Here is a 21,955-nt window from a genome sequence, read left to right as displayed (position 1 = left end):
ACACTTTTACTGGTATAAGTGACTGGAAACCAGTCGATACCCGTAACAGAACAGAAGTTTGGCACACAAAGCCAGTCTATAGCCATTAAAGAACAGAAGTTCAGCACACACAGACTGGTTTAAAAATGTCAGAACCCAGTCTAATATTTAACGGTGGGGGGCAGCAATTGGCCCAATCTAGGCCAGCAGGAAAGGGGGGCTGCACCTTGGTGTAACACAAGCTGAGTAACACAGATCAGATATAACTCTGCCCTGGAGAGGTGTTAACTTTGAGCTGCAGAACGAATGCTCAGAACCAGAGGCAATGTGTAGCGGGTGCGTGTGCACCCCCTGAGAGTGCCAGTGCAGGCCATACTGTTTAGCCAGCAGGCAAGGGGGCAGGTGGGAGTACCAGTGCCCTCTCTGCGAGTGCTGGCCGGGGCTCCTGGGGGCCCACCCCACCCCGGTCAGTGGGATTGGCCACTGGGGGACCCCCCCGCCAGTTGCTGACTGGTGTCAGGGGGGCATGTGCCCCCCTGACTCAAGAGGCACCAGACGCCCACGCTCAGAACCAGTTTCAGGTATTAATGTGTGGGTTAAGAGCTCCAGGAGCTGCCTCAAATTACTGCGTAACAAAGCCCTCTGTTGGCCCTGTTGAAGCAATCTGCAAACATGATCCATTTAATGTTGCATACTCCATGAAATCTCAGTGTGGGCAGTGTCATTAATGATTTAAACTGCCTGGCCCAGAAATCATGAGCAATTGAGAAAAAGTCAAACTATACAATCAAAAACATAGCCTTGTGTATTGGTCTCTGTAATCAGCATTTTTGCTGTTCTCCCCACCCTCCCCCTACATTTTATATGGTTGCTTTACTTCTGTCTTCCGTTTAAAAAATGAGGACAAAGTAAACATATGCTATCATTTTTCATATCTCAAAACAATGGTTTAGGGGTGGTGAACAGATTTAAAATGGAATGTATGGTTTTATTGATTTTAAAGTTGTACGCAAAACCACATCATCCAAAAAAAAAAAAAGAAAAAGAAAAAAATTAGTAATGAACAGTGTTGATAAGAGGCATCATCATTCCATCCACATGCATCTTTTATCCAGATCCCCTCCATTTTCACTTGCATCTCATCAATAGTAATGTTTGCAAATATTAAGCAAAATTTAATTACTCCTTTTTGTTAAAAAGGCTACAGATTTTCAAAGCCACGTGACCTTTATTTATGAGATTTTCTTGTGTATTAGAACAATTGGGATGCATCGTGTTTTTAAACAGGTCTTATACATACATTTGCATATATCAGGAGAAATAAGAATAAACCTAGGAATCCATAAAACAGCAATTACTGAGACATTTATTTTTTTCAAATGGAGTACTACCAGCTTTGACTTGTTTTTCATAGATATTTAAAATCTAAAATAATATTCCTTGCAGTACTTTTAACACCTTTGCATAGCTCCAATTTGGCATCTAAGCTACTTGCCAATGATACTTTTACTTCAGATTTTCTGCAACAATAGCAAAACTGTTAAGATTTCCTGGAAGGTGAGAAAGAAATAAACAATTATCTTAAGAAATGCTATGGTTCAATTCTACTAATGATTTACTGGAGGCTTCTTTTTCTTTAACCTATTAGCAAAGCAAAATGAAAAATTCAGTAAACGCTCAAAAAGTTTTTGGGAGAAGTACCTAGTTCAGGCTTATCCAGTAAACTGATAAGAATCCGAAAAGGCTTTAGGTCTTGCATTAGTGTACTTTCCTCTCCATGTCCGTTAACTTGCAAGATTCCCACCATTGCCTATGAAAAGCAGAAACAGATGAGAGAAAAAAAAAAATCAAGAAGGAAACTGATTCTGTCAAACGGTTCAGCGCAAATCATATAAAAGGGAAATTATTTATAGTGGAGGGAATTGTTTTCTGAACTCATGCAGCTCTCTCTTCATACTTATTCAGCAGTGTCGCCCCCCTCACCCTGTCCCCCCCCCCTCCCCGAAGTCATATTCTATTCCACAGTTTGCTTGTTCTAATATTTGTGGAGGTTGAGGAATATACAACAAAGTGGTATTAATAGCTGCTTATTTAAAAATTCTTGAGAGTAATATAGGTAAGGGAGACAAGTGATCAAGAAACTTCTTGAGAAGATAAGAACTTTTAAAAAACACTGCTGAATAAAATAGTAATCTACCTATCCAGGATGAACCTTGCCAGGGTGGAAGACCTTGCTAACAGTGAGAGCTTCAAAAAAGGAACAATGGAAAAAACACTGAGACCCTATCTTGAAGTTCTTTATTCTATGATATCGACTGCAGAAAAAAAAAACCTAGCTAGATTCTCACAAAGTCTTCTTAGTTTCTCTCTGCAGCTGACACAGCTGTATGAGTAGGAGCTATTCCATTTCTTCTACAGGTTCTAAAAAAGAGAAAAAGGAAAAGGAAAGAGAGAAGAAGAAGGACAAGGAGAAAGAGGAGGAGGAGGAATGACACAGAAAAAAGGCTTGATCTGATCTGCTAAAAGGTGATAATCACTTACTATCTTGGAAAATCTTCTCTATCTGAGCATGCTTTTAAATGAGTAGATTTTCCATCATACAAACAACAAGAGAGTCCTCAAATTTGAGGAAAATACAAAAGGAGAGGAAAAAAAAAAAGACTGAAAGACAGAGAAAAGGAGAAAAAAATATTTTTTGAAAGGCCTTCTTCTCATGGTATTAAACCAGGGGCAGGTAAAATCTGGCCTGCCAGGCCATTCTATCCAACCTGCAAAAATTAGAAAATATTTATCTGCTCCTAGCTGCCTGTCATAGATGACAGGAGACAGGGGCAGTAGGACCCAGGGGGAGCCGGCAGCAGGAGCCCAGTCCTGCCCACCCGCAGCCATTTCTCCACTTTCTGCCCCGGCCCTGCTCCAGTGCCACATGGCTCTTGGCTGCATGACTAGACTAGGAAGCACAAGGCTGTGCTGGTATAGTGGGTGTGCGCGTGCATAGGCAGGGACAAAGAGAGCGTGTGTGTAAGCAGGGGGAGAGTGCGCGTCTAGGCAGGGGCAGAGAGTGAGTGAGTGTTCGTAGGGCAAGTCCCACATGCACACCCCACCATACACATGTACCCACACCCCCCTCACACTGCCATACACAGACCCCACACCCACACCCCCTCACACACCCTAGTCACCTCCCCCACACACAATCCCCCACAAATCCCATACCCATCCACACCCCACATATCCACACACACACTCCCACATGCTCCCTCACCTCACATACCCACACACCCATAGCCCCCCACAAACCTATACCCACCCCCCACAATATACACGAGTAAGACTTCATTTTAAGCTATTGTGCAATCACCTCTATGTACACTACACAAACGCACACAAACCAGGGCAAAAATATCTTTTGAAATCAAATTAATAAATGCTTTAGGTGTTCATTTTTTAGAATATGATTTGGTACTTTTCTGGTTCTGAGATGGCAAAACCCCTTGCTGAAAGGAGTACTTCTGGCATCAAGGGGAGGGACTTCTGATGGCAAAGGTCAGGGGCTAGAGGGCAGCACTTCTGGTCCCAAGATGGCAGCCAGGGGGCAGGGCACCTGTCAAGGGGCTGGGCTATCCATGCAGACCTTGACAGCTTGCCAAAACTCGGTAAGCGGCTCTCCACCCAAAATAATTGCCCGCCCCTGTATTAAGCAGTGTTTGATGACAACATCTTGTATGTAATACTAAAACAGTGTATCAGCACTCGTCATAAGTGCATGAAGGAATATGAAATAGGGCCTCCCCCTTATTGCAGAAAACAGGTACCCTCTACTACTAAACCAAAAACAGAATGCCTTGCTTCAAAGTGGCATTCAGCTTAGCGGTATTGGAAAGGCAAATGGTTAAATGGTCACAGCCACAGATCAAGATGCATAGACCACTCAGACTGATCTGAACGATGAAACCTGAAGAACAGTTCCGTGCACCTTAACTACTGGAGTAAAAGGTAAGGCATTTTTAAAGGCAAGATAGTCCCTGGACATCTGGGAAGACTTTAGACTGGGGAGGATTGAATAGGAGGAAATCTACTCCACCACTGGAAATCTAAAAGGTCACAGAGAAATCTTTTCCTTTCCCTAAATATTGCCCAGTGCATCAGGCATCAAAAGAAGAGCTCTTCCTTTTTCTCTTCACTTGAATCAGGGAGGTAGTCAGCCCCTGCTAGGCTGACAAAATATCCCTGTCCCTCGAGATTTTTTTTGGGGGGGGGGGGGGAGGGGGGGGCTGTTCATCATCAATACAAGTGGAAGAGCACTGCTCCAAATCTATTCGGTGGATGCACAGTCTATTGAGCTGTCCCATCAAATGCTACATTTACATAAGGGGAAAGAAAGATGGAAATGGAAGACAATTTAAAATTCTTCCTTACGCTATTACTGCTATGAAGAAGGGTATGCTAACTAATACCTCAGGCTAAGTGGTTCTTTGAGTAATCTAAAAGTTTTGAAAGAACGGTACCAGAACAGGACATGATTGTCCAAAAGGCAGAACCAAAAAAAAAAAAGTTCCCAAGTTGAAAGACAACACAAACTAGATGGTTATATCGAAATGACTATTAAGGGATGTGGAAACAGAATTTTTGGTAAATATAGAAAGGCTGCTTTAAGAATGAAGATGTTAAAAGATGTTAAGAGAATAATTTCACAATGAGTAAGTCCCACGTAATAAAAAAATGTTATAGCTACCTGAACCAACATTTCCTTAGAAAAGGTATTGAAATAGTAAGTGGCATGCTCCTCAGGATTGCTATGTCTTGTGCTTCTAGGTCCTATAATAGCCCCATTGTTATCAAAACCTTGAAGCATACAAAAAAAGAAAACAAATTAATATTTATCTTTCTATGAATTATTTGTCAATTTCTTGAAACAGGAAATCAAAACACTAGCGCTGATAACTTACCAATTTTTAATCCAAGTTATGTGGGCAAGAGAAAGACCATTTTAAAGAGTTTAATACAAAAAACTAATAGCAAGGAACAAACTAATGAGCCAATCACAAAAGTGCAATCTAATGTTTTAGTTATAAGTTGTACTACCAGAAACATTATTTTCACAAACAAAATGAGGCTTCAGAAATACAGCATGTTCCATAGAATGCATTCTCTGCTACTGAAATAATAGTATGGTCTATAGCTAGTGAAATAACTATTAAGAACCTTAGTGTTACTGATTTTTTTTATAATAGAGGACAAAATATTTTTAGATATATGCATTACAGCTGTATGAACCAAGACACTAAATGTATTGCCATATTATTGTTATTCTATATTACTTTAAAATTTAAACAGAATATACATTTTTTGTAATTGAATCATTTCAAAGAGACTAGTGCTCTAAGGAGTCCAATTTATGTGAAAGAAATCTACTTAGTTTTATCTCAGAAAGGATGCACGCTTCCTAGAAGCATTTCAACATTAATCCTATCAGCTTGTCACAACATACAATAATTCTTCAGAATGTTTTTATAGTTTTCCCAGAGAATGATAGAGACATGGAAGAAGTTGAGAAAATGTGTGCCATCTATTTTAAATTAGAAATCACGTTTTAATATGGGAGAATACTGATGGTAATCTTAGATTAAAAAGCTTTAATGTGACTTTTAAGACTGCAGATGCTTAATAACTCTGCAATACAACATAAAAAAGATGAAGAATATCTAAAGCCAAAATAGTCACATGAGAACTCAGACTTAAAGGGGCCTCAACAGTTCATAGTTAAAATAGACTCTTTATTAGTAAAATAAAAATAGCACAAAGATTAACTTTAAGGAGAGGAAAGTATTATATTATTTAAGACATAACTCTTAATCAATTGGAAAATAGAACTTATATATTTGTACAAAATCAAGGACATGTCTAACCTTTATGCACTTTATTCTGCAATATCTGCCTATATTATTATTATTGCAGCCACTTTATTGCAGATATTTTCCCTCCTAAGATCCTATTCTGGGAAACTGAATACATAGAATAGGTGAAGAATTAGCATTCTATTTAGAAAATGGCATGAATTTACACTAGAAAGATGTGTTCCACAATGTTTTTCTTTAAAAGTTTAAAGTTCTATTTTTATTAGATGATTGAAATTAAACATTTATTAAGAAAAAAAATAGAAAAATGATCTAACTGTGCAAATGTGTCTGACCGTGACTATCCTCTCCTAGAAAACATGAAGTGGTTTGAAAAAGTAAGAATTTTTTTTTTTGATCATCCTCCTAACATTGCCCACTTAGAAAAATGGCGTGAGTTAAAATCAACCATACTAAAAAAACAAGCAGAACAAAACACAATTTGTCTCCTAAATACATGCTACTGTTGTTTTTATTTTAAGGATTACAATTTAAACATTTTCCATAGATATTAATGCTTTTTCTGGCAGCACATCAAGATGAAAATTACTCTAAAATATGACAATGAGGTTCTCTATACACACGCTTGGGGATGGTGTATTTTAATTAGACTGGTTCCTCTTTTAAACGCACCATTTTAATAGAGGAATTTAATTTAATGCATGTGCATTTAATGCACGTGTAGGTGCATTTTAATTAGAGTGGTTCCTGAACGCCTGCTCTAATTAAAACGATTCACCATGACATGTATTAAGCCCCTATGCATTTCAAAATGACCACAGGACACTTTCTCTAAACCTCTTTTGATCAGAATTAAAGTGCCCCCATGGCCTTTCTGAAACGTGCAGGGACTTAATACATGTGAGGGTTAGGTGATGCTGGAGCAGTCTAATCAGAATGTGGAGCAATTCAATCAAGTCTGCTCTGATGCGTTCTAATTAGAATGAGAACAAACACATCTAGAGGCAGCCTGGGGTTCCATTCTGTATCACTATTTTTAAAAATAGTGACATTTTAGCCTTATAACAGTCTGAGATTTAATATTTGTAGTAATAGGGCTTACAGATCAAAGTGCATAAAATGAGGAATGTCTATCAGTGTTTTCAGAATGAGGCCTTAAATCAGGGTAAATTTTATTTTCAAATATATTTCAACCACTTTTATCTTCATTTTTGGTACCCCTTCCTGTTTTAATTGTCTATTATACCCATTAATGTCTTGTCTTTATTTAGACTGTAAGCTTTTGGGGCCAGGGATTGTCTTTTACCATGTGTTTGTAAAGCTCTTAAGCAAGTGGACTTCACTCCTGACTGAAGATTATGGTTATTACGGTAAGAAAAGTTAATAAACATATTTGATAAGGAATATTGTCACCATGAACTCTTCATATAGTTATTCTGACCAAATAGGTAATAATTTTCTTATTTATCATTTGAGAAAATAAGAAATTTGCTTCATTTAACTTTTCCCAGGGTCTCTGTAGGGTGTAATGCGTGGTTGGCAACTGGCTGGTACTGGTAAATAAAAGTATGAACAGAATCAACACCAACTTTTCATTTATCAAGTCACAACATAATAGTTATGGGAAAACATTACCTGCACATTATTTTCACTGAATACATTTCTTCCTCCCTCATTAAACAGATGATTATCAAATGCAACAAAACCTACCTAGAAGCCATGCATAAAGCCTTCGGTTAAGTGACATATCTCTGCGCAGTACGACATGAAGGGCTGCTGACAAAATTCTGATCATATCTGGACGCGTTGCCTGAAGAAATTAGGGATATTTATTTAACCTTAAGAAGTTACATCTTAGTATGCACTGGAAATTATTCTATTATATCTCTTACCATTTCTGAATTGGTAGTAGTGAGATACATACTGTTCTAAAACCTTAGGAAATTAAAAGGTGAGTTTACTATTTGGGACAACTGTGTATTAAAGTGATGCATGTATAGATTTGAGGGTCTGCAAAAAAAATTGGAATTTTTTTTCAGAAAAATTTGGAAAATGTTGTACTCCAAGTATAGCTAGTCCTGGATCATCCTTGACCAATGCTTATTCAAAATCTTGAAAACCTCCCGTGAAAGAAATTTCACAGCTTCCCTAGGCAGTCCTCTTCCCTGCAACTTAAAGCCATTGGCAAGTGTCCTGCTCCCTGTGGCAATAGAGAAAAGGTGTTCTCCCTCTTTATATGGCAACCCTATAAACCCGATATGCCATTTTCTGCAAGCTGAATCAACCTTTTCTTGTATGGCTAGCCTTCCAAGCTCTTTATTATTTTGTCACCACTTCTGGACCTCTCCAATATCTCATTTTAAAAACTGTAAAGACCAAAACTTGCACATTATACTCTAGATCACAGGTTGGCAATGTTTTCAGCCCAAGTACCAAAAAACCCCCCACAACCTGGATTCAGAAGATGTTGGCATGCCAGGGCAGGTGGCAGGGAGGGCTGCAAGGGGTCTGATCCTTGTCATGGTAGCACAGCCCCAGCCCCTTCCCCACCGTGCTCCCCAAGGCACATGTGTAGCCTCTGATGACAATGAGCTGGGCCAGGGCTCCAGACCCCAGTGCAGTTGCTTGCAGTCTTGCAACTGCCTGCTACAAGCAGCTCAGGCTCTGGACAGGCCCCTGCTGCCTGCCAGGGAGCCTGGGCTACTCACAGAAGGCAGCCACAAGCCTGAAACCAGCTGCACTGGGGTCTGGAGTCCGGAATTGGCTCATTGCTGGCAGCGGCTACATGCATGCCTCGGGAAGCACGGTAGGGAAGGGGCTAGGGCTGCCCTCCTGCCTCTTTCTTTTTTTTTAACTTTTGTTGCCACTTTTTGATCAATGAGCTCCTTTGCATTGGTTGTTTCAGAAAACCTGTTTTTCTAACAGTCAGCTTCTTCCTGATTTCCCACTCAACCACTGTTCATCATAATGACTCTCATACCCTTCAGAGCTAAAATGTGTGGGTCCAAGTACTCTCCCTCTCCTACAAGTCAGGCAAATACACTACAGACCTGGGTTACCTATGGGCTACAGAAGTATACTGAACTCATGTTTATGGAAGAAGGGAAAGCAGAAAAGTGAAAATACCCCCAGCCACAGATTCACTGGGAATCCCAAAGCATGGATATAAGCACTCCCTCCCAACTTGCCCACTGGGAGGCATGCTGGGTGAGGTGCTCACTCCTGCTCCGTGGTATCAGAGCCACAGAACTTTATACAATTGTGAACCAATTTCCAATCAATGACATTTTACAACAGTGCAAGTGTTATACATGTCCACACCCAATGTGTACATGAGGTGATCTGAAACGTGATATTTTATGTTAAATTTTTACCTGACTCATATGGAATGGAAAACAGAAGAGTATAAGGTCCAACGTACTTCTTTGTACTAACACACTTGAATCTTGCACTGACGTACTTACTGCTTCCACCTGAAATTATCACCATCAAAAAGACTTGTAATCTGTTATGTTATTTTAATTGCAAAACACACACCTTCAAAAGAAAAACAACTCAATTACTGTCCTCCCATTAAATACACTGGGTTTTTAAGAAATCAAGAGAATCTGTTTTAGAACCAGAAGTAATAAAACAATGTAACCAGGGAAAAAAAAGAAGTTATACATGAAAGATGAATATAATTGTTACACTATTCAGTGTAAAGCAATAGGTTTTGCTTAAAGCATGCCTGGTTTCACTTAGAGTATGAAAAAAATTTCCATTTTAAAAAGGGAGGGGAAGCTGCTGCTCAGAAGTGCACATTAGCCGTTACAATCAAACTAACGTCTACACAAACCTGTAGCAATACAAGCTGTAATGAAGCAGGTTTAAAGTTGTTACTCTGGTATCACTATAGAATCATGCAAAACTAGCAGTTGCATTGGTACCCTTTGATATCCAACTGCTACAGCTGTCTACTCCATGGGTGGGCAAAGCCCAGACCATGGCAGACTCCATTTCCCAGCAGCACTGCATCACTGTGGCCAGTTTCCATGGAGACCTCAGGAGTGGCAGGGCCACAGGGCCAGGATTTCCATGGAGACCAGTCCAAGCAATGCTGGCAAAACATGTGGCTGAGCAGGGAGCTGCTCCAAGGCCAGGATTTTGTGGTGGTGACAGTGTGGTCTGGAGCCAGGGCAGAGCTGCAATCCACTGCTAGCATGCCCCTCCAGACTATGCTGTGACTGCCACAAAATTCTGGCCTCATCCCCACAGCAGCTCCCTGTCCAGCCATGCACCCTGCTAGTGCTGCTTGGGTCAGTCTCCATGGAAACCCTGGCCCCACGCTGTCATGCCCTGCTGCTCTTGGGGTCTCCATGGAAACTGGCTACAGCAATGAGGGCAGGGGCTGCTGGGAAATGGAGTCTGGCTACCAGCCGGATCCACCATTTTGCCTACCCCTTAGCTTGATCAGTAAAGTAATTCAGTACAGATTTTTCAAGATGCATTTTTTAAAAAGTACGTAATATCTAAATTGTTATAAACTGCCTTAGTTTAACACATGCTATAAACAAAGTGTATTTACCTTGTTCCCATAAGAACTATTTAAAAATATTTTGAAGACATACAGAAACTGTATAATTGCATAAACAAGTCTTATGAAGAAAAGAATGAACTGTATTGATAACAAATTACCATTAACTCAATGTCACTGCCAATTATATAGAGCTGATCTTCCATTGAAAGCTTCCTGTTCAGATGGCAAAGGACATAAGTGATTCCAGGTAAGCGAACTGCAGGACTGGTAAGAAGACTACCCCATAGGGCACTGTAGAATGCCGACTGGTCCACTGCAGCAGCAACCTTCTCCAACAGTGTGTTTGTTCTGCAACACAAATGACAAGACCGGCTCACAGAACAGGAAAGTCAATTAGCGTGCATGTTCAGAAACACTCATGTTCAAAATCAAAACAAGAACTCAAGCTCTATGTACATAGACGCAACTATAAAGATCAATACTTGGCAAAACAAGACAGAAAGTCAGAGATTCTGTTCCACAAGAAGCAATCTTTTAGGAAAATATAGATTTACAATGGATCACAAAGAAATTCACAACTTAAATGAAATTTCAGAATGACCTATGATATAAACAAGAGACATATACATACAAAATATGGATATGCCTAGCATTAATTATTTTTAAAACAAAAATTAAAAAATGCAAAATAAAGACATACCTTCACTGTTTCTATAAGGGAAAAGAGTATATTTTTTGTGTACATGGTTTTAAATTGGCTTGATTCAGTTTGACCATCCTTAAAAGCTGGCCAGCCCCAAATATTCAGGGCAAAAGTTACTTGTTTCCAGAATATAGCATTTGAATATCAGCACAACTCTTGAATCAGTGAAAAATGAATCAAGTACTGCACTGCTATGCCTTATTTGTAAAAATCACAACCACAATGAAAAAGTTGTTTTAATTTTCTTTATTTTTTCTCAAGCTATGTGCCATGCTTCTTACGCTACAAGTTATATTTTTGTGCCAGTTCTTTCTACCCATTCATATACATATGAATGCAGAGTGAGACCAATGCTCTTCCTGGACTTAACCAAGTATGAAAATTGTGAGTATGACACTTGAGAAGTCCAAAGTATTAAAAACTTGTATATGCCCCATCAGCGGTGACTGGTGCCTCCCGAGTCGGGGGGGAAGGGGGGGCGGGCACAATTTGTGGTGGGCCCGGGGACGGGCCAAATGCCCCATATCCAGTCCTATACTCCTGCACTGCAGCTTAGTATCCCCCCCACAAACCACTAGACTGCGCAGCAAAAAAACTGCCCTGTCCTAAGCAGTGCTGAGTTGGAAGCTAATCTCAAGGGGGTCCCGTGTCCCCCCTATTAGTCGCCTGTGTGCCCCATGAACAGATTCATAGATGGTCAAACAGTAATATTCGCCTTGATGTTACATTAATTTAAAAAAAATAAAAATTAAAAAAAACTTTCACAAACACTAAGGGTGCTCTCACTACCTTCCAAGGGTCCAGACTCCCTACAAGTATGCTATGCTGCCATAGAGCAGGGAAGTTTATCAGCACTATTGCAGCTCTCCCATTTTGTTTGTGGCTTGGACTCCCCAGACAGAAAGGGACACAAAGTGGCCATACTGCTATAAACATTGTATTGACAGATACACTGCTCTCATATAGATGTGTCAGTGTTATTTTAGGCACACAAGGTTCTTTGGGTAAATCCAATATATTTTATTAGACCCAAAGAACCTTGTCTGCCTATGGCCTTAGACCAACATGGCTACAACCTATACCCCTGAAACACAAATGTTATTTTAGGTATTTTAAATGGGTCAATTTAAATATATAGAAGGGAAGTTATCAATGTATTGCTCTTCATCATTATCTTACACTTATCTTACTTCATATTTATATTTGTTTCTTATAGAAAATAGCATGAATAGCTGTTTTCAAATAGCATGAACGTCGTTTTGGAAGACACTTACTAAAATGAAATAAAGAAAGCATTATCTAGCGAGTTACACTTGTAAAATGAGTTCAAACTGGGTCCCATATGATTTGAATTTCTTTTTAACATACAGTACTAACAAAATAGTTCCATTTTCTTTTAGTGTAATGTTAGGAATATTCTCAAAAACACCTGTAATATTCATATGCAATTAGCAACATTTACTGTACAAAAACAAATGCCTATATATCTAATGTATAATATGCTTAGAAAACAACATTCATGAAGTTAAAACAATATTGTGGTACAATTATTTCATTAGCATATTTTTACCTCTCATAGTACTCGGATCCTTCTTCTAAGCCAGGCAGAATTCCAGTTAACAACCCCTGCAGGCCTGGTTTTAATGTTTTCCCCAAAGGGAGATAATAAATCTCATACAGACTGAGTAAAGTTGGTTTGACAGACATAGCAGCATTGGCAAGGAGAGGAAATAGCCCAGAACTGTAAACAATACATTGAAAATTAACTGTTTTGGGAAGCAATTTATGCAAAACATCTGAAGTCAATAGTTTAACAAGCCTGTGTTATAGTAGAATATAACATGCTTTATGAAAATACAGTGTGTGTGTGTGTGTGTGTGTGTGTGTGTGTGTGTGTGTGTGTGTGTGTGTGTGTGTGTGTGTGTGTGTAAAGCAATGCTATATGTAATTAAGTCTTGGTTGTGACCATAAACTGCATCGGACTAGAGGGCCTGGTGGCAATGTGGTGGGCTACTCCTGGCAGGGTAGCTCCTATAAAATATCACAATGTTCCAACTTCCAGAGTAAGTGAGTATAGGCTACATCAAAACCTTAGCTGCACTGCCCTGTGGGTACTCCTTGGTTGGAAAAAAGCTAAGGGACATAACTCTGACAGAAACACATCCTTGCTGAAGTGTTAGGCAATGAGCAGTAGTTCTTATCTATTGCTCTCTGACAGAAGTTACAACCATCAAGGCACTGAAAGTCTGGACTTGGTCTGGCCTTTGGATTCTGTCTCAATGATCTAAAGGGAGAATGGTAGGTCTTGGGCAGCCTCCACTCCTCCATACTCTTGCCTAGGCATACACATCTAAGGTCCTGGTCCAAGACATCTTAGACATACACCATGATTCAGGGGATTGACAGTTGCCTACTAATATATATTAATTTACATATACTGGCATATACGATAGGGCTGTGTGAAGATTTGGTAGCTAATTTGATTTGGAGGAGATTCAGCCCGATTCAGTAACTGAATCTCCAAATCCGAATCGAATTGGGAGAGCAATTAAAAGCTCTGAATCGATTCGAAGCATCCAAATCAATTTGGAAAAAGATTCAGCCATAGACTAAACAGACAACTGACACAGCTGCCTCCAGCTGGTAAGTCTGTTGGGGTTAGGGGAGGGGGAAGGAAGGGGAGTAGTGGAGGGAGGGAGGGACTGGGGCTGGGACAAGGTGCTCAGCCAGGGTAGGGGGTATGTTACTCGGGGAGGACACGCACGGAATGCAGGCATGGCTGTGCTCGGAGCAGGGGCTCTGCCCTGCTGCCATTTACCCACTCAGCGTGGGTTGGGGGGACACGATGCAGGCACAGCTCACTCTGGGCAGAAGGAGGCAAGCGGCAGGGTAGAGCCCCCGCTCCCAGTGCTGCCAGGCCTGCATCCCATACCTTTCCACGCTGGCTGGCAAGGGGCGACAGTACAAAGTTTTCACTCTCAGCACTGCCGCACCCCCATCAGTGCTGAGTGAGGACACTGCCTTGCCGCTGCTTGCCAGGAGGCACGGGGGGTGCAGGTGCAGGGGGTGCAGGTGTGGGCGCACCAGCATTGGGAGCAAAGGCTATGCCCTGCTGATGCTTGCCCTCTTCCACCCGGAGTGAGCTATGCCTGCATCACACCCTACCCCTCTGCACCAGCTAGACAAGTGGCAGCAGAGCAGAGCCCCAGCTCAGAGTGCTGCTGCACCTGCATCCTGTGCCCCCCTAGCCCCCTCCCCGAGTCCTGTGCCCCCCTGGCTGGTCAGCTTGTCCCAGCCCCAATCTCTCCCTCCCCCAGCCCCAATCTCTTCCTCCCCCATGCCCCTTCCCTCCTCCCTCCTCCAACCCCAACAGACTTACCAGCTGGAGGCAGCTGCCTGTTTAGTAGGGCTGTGCGATTCGATTTGGAGTAGCTGATTCAATTAGGAGATTTGGCCCGATTCAGTGGCCAAATCTGAAGTGAATCGGGGGACCCACTAATCTCTCTGAATCGAATCGGAGAGATTCAGAGATTTGGCTATAGACTGAACAGACAGGCAGTAGGCAGTGCCGGCGGGAGCAGCTGGGGGAGCAGCCAGACGAGCCCCAGCTTGAGCCAGCAGCCCCAGGAGAAGCTGCGGCTTGTACGGCTGCTTGTCTAGCAGTCCCCCGCTGGGAACTGGGGGATCGAACCGAGAGCTGGGGGGAAGCCTGTTCCCCCTGCTCCCAATCATTCCCCCAGCTCCCTGATCACTCCCCACAGCTTCTCCTGGGGCTGCCAGCACTGCCTGCCTCATCCTGGCAGCGGGGCAGCTGAGGGAGACAAGCCACAGCTTCTCTCGGGGCTTCCAGCTCAAGCTGGGGCTTGTCCAGCTGCTTCCCCAGGTGCTCCCGCCAGCACTGACTGCTTGTATAGTCTATGGCTGAATATCTTCGGATTCATGTTCGGCTGAATCGAATCGGGACAGTGATTTGAATCACTGAATCAAATCACTGTCCCTCTGAATCGCTGAATCCGAAGCAAATAGTTTCTATTCTGCACAAGGCTGCTGTTTAGTCTATGGCCGAATCTTCAAAGCGGTGCCAAATCTTTCCGGTCCGATTTGGCTGAATCGAACCGGGGCAGTGATTTGAATCTCCAAATTGAATCACTGTCCTCCGAATCAACCAAATCTGAAGCAAATACTTGCTGCTTTGCACAGGCCTAATATACAACATATTCCCAGATAAGATATACACCTTGTTTCTGATGGCAGGAAAAAAGATCTTTCCTTGAAAATAATGGTAAGTATGGTATTTTCCCAGGGAAAACACAAGCAGCTGCAGTGTGTGCGTGTCTGTGTGTGTGATGGGAAGCTAAACTCTGTTAACCCCTAGCTGCAGAATGCTCTATATGCTACTGGCTAAGCAAAACTGCCCAACCCCTCTTCTCAAGCTGAATTGTGTGGGCAGCCAGCAGCACCTGCCAGTTTAGCAGAGGATAAGATCATCGTAGCCAGTATCACCTCTAGAGTCAGCTGAGAATACAACCAGCTGATTCAGTAGTTTTTTTTCCTAGCACCCAGGGCTCAGCTCCAATTTAGAATTGCAGCAAAAGCTGAGCCCTGGGTGCCAGGGCAAAAGTTCCTGCTAAGTCAGTAGCAGCTTGTGCAATATGAGCTTCTGCCAGGAGAAAGGGAAAGTAATGCTGCACAGGGTCAACACAGTGAGAACATAGGATTCCTGTAGTCCACATCCAGGAGCTAGGAAGCCCTGCATGCTCACTGTCCCCCCACAGTGCAGCATTACTTTTCCTTTTTCCTGATAAAAACTCCTGCTGCAGAACCTGCTATTGCTGTATTTCTCTGTTTAAAACATGCACCCAAATTTTCAGCAGCTTATTTTTTGAAAAGTATGTGATGTATGCAAAAATAAATGGAAACATATTTGAGTATCTGCCATGTTAGTAGATGAAGCTTCTAATTGATTTTATGGATGCACTTAATTATTTTCATAACAAGTCAGGGAGGTATACTATTGGATATTGCTTACAACAAATATATAGATGCTTATGTTTCAGCTTCTTTAGTAAAACAAATATGGAGAAAATCATTTTAAAATTGTTTTTTATGGTATTTCTACCCCTGGAAAATCCAATCTTAGTAAAAGCAAGATAACAGGCTAAACGATCAAATGAATTCACTCCTTAAGTACAACATATTTGTTTCTTTAAAGACAAGATAAAAGTGGAAATTGGCATGTGTGGCACTCATGCTTTTCATTTGTAAAAATTAATACTCAACTTTCCCTACAAAAATCCATGAACTTATTCTTTACAAAAATAAACTTCAGGGCCAACAAAGTAAGTATATGACTACCATACATTTTTTTTTAAATAACAGAGCACATACAGACTGCAGCAATTCACTTGCTTATGGGTCCTCAAACTAGCAATGACCCTACTGCTTGTGTCCAAATGTCAAAAAGGGTTAAAGTTTAAATGTATGTACATAAAAAAAGGAATCATAAACTCAATGTTAATGAATGATAGTTTATTAGTCTCATGATAAAAATAAAAATCTTTATAACCTAAAGCACTTTTTCTCTAATCCCCCTCCTCTCTCCAGCCATACCCCCCCCCCCCCAAAATAAAAAACTATAAAAAAAAATAGAGTCCAATGACTGATAAAATACCAAGACTATAATTCAGTTCTGGATTGTGACTGATACCAAACAATAAAAAATTGGGATTACATATACATAATTTAACGTTTTCACTGGATTGACTGTTTTGTGGAAAAAAGTGCCCCGTGTTGAATTATGTAGTGTCTTTAAATTATTTTCTGCATTTGTTGTGTAGAAATGCAATTCCGTACTAATTACTGGAAAGCACAAATCAGCTGAAATAAATGGAAGTTTCTGCAGCCACCTATGCAATAATTAGACTCATGATGGTTAGTCCAATATACCTAAACAAAATATTTCTTTCCCTTCGTTGAAATGTTGTAGGAAAGAGTTCCAATACAGTTTAATCAGAGAAAGATTTTTCCTGTCAAGCTCCTTTAGCAGCAGAAATTTTTTTTTTATAAAAAATATTTTAATTTGGCAGAAGCAGCGACAGTAGGGAGACCACCTGTCCCTAACTGGGTGGGGCAGTCCCAAAATGGGAATGTCATATCCCAGTCCAGGGCTGCATGACTCCAGGACAGCATTTGTGCTAGATTTACAGTATTATGCAGGGATCTGGGTTTTCTGTTCACTGCAGAAAAACACGGGAAATGGGGCTGCAGGGAGAGCTACGTGCATGTGCACTTGCACATGTGCACGTGTCCTGGGATACAGCTCCAGGCAGTGGTGAAGAGAAGCTCCCCCAGCTGCTTGCAGGTAATTCTGTCGGGGGCAGGCTGAGGCCCCTATGGTGAGGAAGGGAATGGGGCAGGGGCTTGGCCTGGGGGGTACTAACCAGTCAGGGAAGTGCATGGGACCTGGAGCAGGACTGTGTGGCTGCAGAGCCTAGCCAGGAGTGGGATGGAGCCAAGGGCACCTTGTCTGGGGGTGGGGGGAGGGGCAGCTCCCCACTGCTACAAGCACTCCCAGGGAAGGGGGTTTGTGCGCATTACCTCCCCCCCAGAATTTGTGCATGGGGCAGAGGAGGATGCAGGCTTGGGGCTCCCGCCCTGCTGTCCTGCCCCTGGGAGCTTCGTGCTGGCCACATCAACATGGTGAGGGGCCCCGAATCTGCCCAGCAGCAGCAGTGCAGGGTTGTGCCCCTCATTGCTGCTGAGCAGGTAGGGGATTCATTGTCATGGCAGCGCAGCCAGCACAAGGCTCCTGGGTGCAGGACAGCAGGGCAGGGAGCCCTGAGCCTGCAGCAGGCAGCCTGTATCCACCCCCACCCCTCATGGGCTGTGCTCGGCTCTGTTCTGGCTATGCCGGGGGGGGGGGGGGGGGGGAAGGAAAGTGGCAGGCATGTGTCCTGCTTTCCAATTTGTAAAGGTGGTAACCCTAAGTGAAAGTATTTTTCTTTTATCTAGAAAACCTTTCTTTTCTTCAGCACATCATGTCCATGTCCTGGCCATATGCACAAAATTACATTTTATATTCTGCTGCCCCAGGAGCTTAGAAGACAGAATGTACCTCTGATAAACTATATGGAAACTCTTTCCTAAAATATTTCAACTGCAGAGACAGAAAATGTTGGTTTCAATATATTGAATTAACCATCACAAGTGTAATTATTGCATAGGCAGCTGCACAAACTTCCACTTACTTTAGTAAAAGAATAACGGATATCAAAACTTGTAAGCACCAAGACACACTATTTCTCTGAATAGAGAAGCAGAGACTGAAATATTCAGAAGCAGCATACTAAACAAGAGCTACTGACATGAGAGAAAAGATGGGTTTTGTTTCTTTTTATAAGCTACACAAACCAATTGTTCATGTAAAATAACAGACACCAAAAAGTAGTTTAGATTAACTAAAAAACTGAAAATTAATGACAACTATGTTTTACCTGTATAGGAAAAGATCTTTGGCCAGACGCTTGGGCCCAATGATTTTGAAGATAATTTCATATGTTTCAAGTGCCTTCCGATGAACCCCACCTGGCAAGGCTGGATGAAGGCATTGTGCTAGACGCTTGCCTATGGTCAGCTTTTTTGGTACTACTTGGTACTTTGCATTGTTTTGTAAAACCTGGAAAGAGACATTTCCATTAAAAACCCAACAATTAGTTTGTGTCAATTGCTCATTTTACAATTAGTTCCTGTACAGGGTGGAACGGGGTCATACGGCAAACAATCCATTTTAAACACCACCATTTATGAGTTTTCAATATCTATCTTGCCAAGTTGAGTTTACAGCATGAGATACGTCAATTGAACACCTGCCATAAGCAAAATGATGCAAGTATGAGTACTTAAATAGGTACAATTTTACTCAGAGCAAGCCCCACATGTAAAGAACATCTCTCATCCATGAAATCACAGGAAAAAAATTCTAGCTGTCACTGTAGGATGCCAAGCAAGCAAAAGCAAGAGGACTATTGATAACCTCTTTCAAAGATATTCCAAACACATCAACTTTAGTTTATGAAGCCACAACACAATGTGCAAAACAGAAAACCTTAGGACAGGGGCTAGTAACTTTACAGCCCACAGGCTGAATCCAGCCTGCAAAGGACCAACCTAGCCCAGGGTAGCATGGAGTTTGCACAGGACATAGCTGTGCTGTGCCACCCATCCCCTCTGCAGCAGTCACCTACACAGCCCACCCTGTGCTTATCTTCACTGTAGAGGGGCCATGAATTAACAGTGAGAGTAAGTGCAAATGGCTTTGGCACCCCACGAGGTAGAGACCTGCAGCAGGGTACTGGTTTATCTACCCCTGCCTTGGACCTTCACTTTTAAGCCTGGAACATAAAATGGCATTTATGTTTTTGGTAATAATTAGTTTTTATTTTGTGCGTGAATATACTGAGAATCACCATAAACAAATTAAAAAACAAATTTTAATAAGTAATAGCTACTCTACGATCCTCAGCAACTAAATCAGTGCTCCCAAATTACCACCACTATACAGAACTTCTTATAGGATCAGAGCTGATGCTTGAGTGCCACCTAAATTTACATTATTATATAATTTTATCATACCAACTGATAGTTAAGGTGGTTACAATGTTTCGAGCCTTACCCTATGTCCCAGACTCAATCAAAACTCTCTGTTAATTTTGGAAGCACCAGAACCATAGGACTGGACCAATATTGTAATTAAAATTATTAATTTTGTAAAAACATTTAGAAGTAACAGCATTCAAAATAAAGACAGCGTTACCAGTTTAAAAGAGATAAAGGCAATGAATAATGGATTTGCAGTTTATTTCTATGAAAAATATGATGGTCCTTCATTTTTTCCTTATGAACATTGGTTCTACTGGAAATGATTAAATACATAGATAATACATCCTTACCCAGCTTTCTTTTCCAATAGTGCCCTAGCAGTAAAGGGCAAATATGTCTTTTGCCTGTAAGCCCTTTTCTCCCTTCCCTTCCCTTCCCAACCCAATTGATAAGGGAAAGGTTTTTCTATAAACATTCTATATGTGCATTTCAATTTTGCACAGAAAAAACTCATACATCAATTCAAAATTGTGAATTATTTCTACTCACTCCATACTAAAATTTTTCCTCCAGAGGATCTCAGTTACATGTATTGCCTACAGAAAAAGTTAACCTCTGGCTTAGTGATTGTCAACCCTTTTAGAGGACTCAAGGTACCCTTCATGAAACTAAAGACATCTCTCTAACTTTTGTGAACTGAAAAGCACGCTATTTCAAAAACTTATTTATTACAGTGCTTACCTCACTATAGAGGGTTCAGAAGAAAGAGTAGGGGAGCCTGAGCTAGCCTTTATCTGCTTAGCTACTCATACAGGGAAGCTGAGCCTTATCTGCTTATCTTTTCAGGTCTCACTTATCTCCTCTCACCTCCCACAGTACCTCTCTAAGGATCTTGTGGTACTCTGGCTGAGAATCACTGCTCCAGCTGGACTGAAGCTAGCTTCCTATAATAAATCCTATTTCGAATCATGCTTTCTTTTTGTGAAATATTATTGTTTAGTAACTGAAGAGAATTTTTAATTCTGGAAGATAGTCCTTAATTGTTCTAGATAACTATGCTTCAAAAATACCTGTAGTAGAAACACTAACTTGTTGGCTTCACCAAGGATTACGCCCTTAGAAACTAGCCTCAGAAAGTGCTATTAGCTGAACAGCTCATTTGATGTAGAAGTTGACCACCTAAGTAACTTTTGCAAAACATAATAAAATTTTATATCATCAGAATCTTATTTTTTTATATTAAGAACTATGCCTCAAAACTTATGAACACTCCCCAATACCTGCTGCTTCTTTTAGAGTGTGTTGCAGTCATACCTTGTTTAGCTTTCCAAGTGCTGATATCAAATCTGCCCATTCACTGGAGTATTCAAAGTTCTTTAGTGCTTTGTCAACTGCTGCTACATAGTTTCTATATTTGGAGTCACTCAGTAGCTCAAGCTCCTCTGTGTTCATCCTCCTACAGAGTCCCCACTAGAGACTAGCTTGCAATTCATGAAAAATCATTACCTGTAAAAAAAGGGAATAATTCTTTTTCAGTCACTATGTTAAAATAATTGTAGATATATAATTTCATAAAAAGAGCTTGCAATGATCTAAAAATCAAGAGCTTTTCCTTGCAGAAGATTTTACAAAAACAAGAATAATCAGGCTGAACAAATTATGACAAATCTATGTATTCTGTATGGATATTAAATGCATTTCCAAACAGGTAAATGGTCACGTTTTGTTCCATTTAAAGAAATTCTGACAAAACAGTCAGGTTTATAATTCTAAACAATACAAATATGGAGGTATGACTTAGATAGTAACTAAAGACCTTCCAACCCTTCTTTTTCTGACATGTATGACAGATTCATATTATCAACAAGTACTGCTTCTGAACTACACACCATAATTTTAAGTCAGTGGACATAAAAAACACTTATACACCATATTTACTTTAATAGAAGACAACCCTGAATATATGACAACCCCCAATAATTAAATTATATATCTGGAACATTTATAACTTAGTTATAATTTTCCATGTATAGAATCTAATTATTGGAGGTTTGCCTTGAATTTGTCCCCCTCCTACTACTACAACAGGGAAAATAAATCTGGTGGGGGATCAGGTGGTTCCCTTGTCATCTCCCCACCTCCCCCTCTTTATTATCAGATCCTGTTTTCCCTGAGCACATGGACGTGAGAGGCAAATATGAAGACACTGACTTTGAAATATATATATGCAGGTAGTTCATCCAAAATTGATACAGTTTACCTTTTTTGAAACTGCTGCAAGTTTTAGCACAGGTGCGC

General features: G+C 41.0%; 1 protein-coding gene across 6 annotated transcripts in view; it reads right to left on the bottom strand.

Moving 5' to 3' along the window:
- Nucleotides 1–21,955, bottom strand: part of DOP1A (DOP1 leucine zipper like protein A) — a 107,692-nt gene that overhangs the window by 67,849 nt on the left and 17,888 nt on the right. For all 6 annotated transcript variants that reach the window (XM_019496821.2, XM_019496824.2, XM_059731579.1 and 3 more), the window contains exons 2-9: nt 20,972–21,163; nt 18,553–18,734; nt 12,630–12,800; nt 10,515–10,704; nt 9,212–9,310; nt 7,548–7,647; nt 4,715–4,824; nt 1,681–1,789 (exon numbers count right to left, since the gene is read on the bottom strand). In XM_019496821.2, the coding sequence (XP_019352366.1) occupies nt 1,681–1,789; nt 4,715–4,824; nt 7,548–7,647; nt 9,212–9,310; nt 10,515–10,704; nt 12,630–12,800; nt 18,553–18,734; nt 20,972–21,109 (1,099 nt within the window). In that variant the 5' untranslated portion in view covers nt 21,110–21,163. The remainder of the gene's footprint in view (nt 1–1,680; nt 1,790–4,714; nt 4,825–7,547; nt 7,648–9,211; nt 9,311–10,514; nt 10,705–12,629; nt 12,801–18,552; nt 18,735–20,971; nt 21,164–21,955) is intronic.

The sequence above is a fragment of the Alligator mississippiensis genome, chromosome 1 (assembly GCF_030867095.1).
Source record: "Alligator mississippiensis isolate rAllMis1 chromosome 1, rAllMis1, whole genome shotgun sequence".
NCBI classification, from domain to species: Eukaryota; Metazoa; Chordata; order Crocodylia; family Alligatoridae; genus Alligator; species Alligator mississippiensis.
This window is presented reverse-complemented; position numbering and strand designations above follow the sequence as displayed.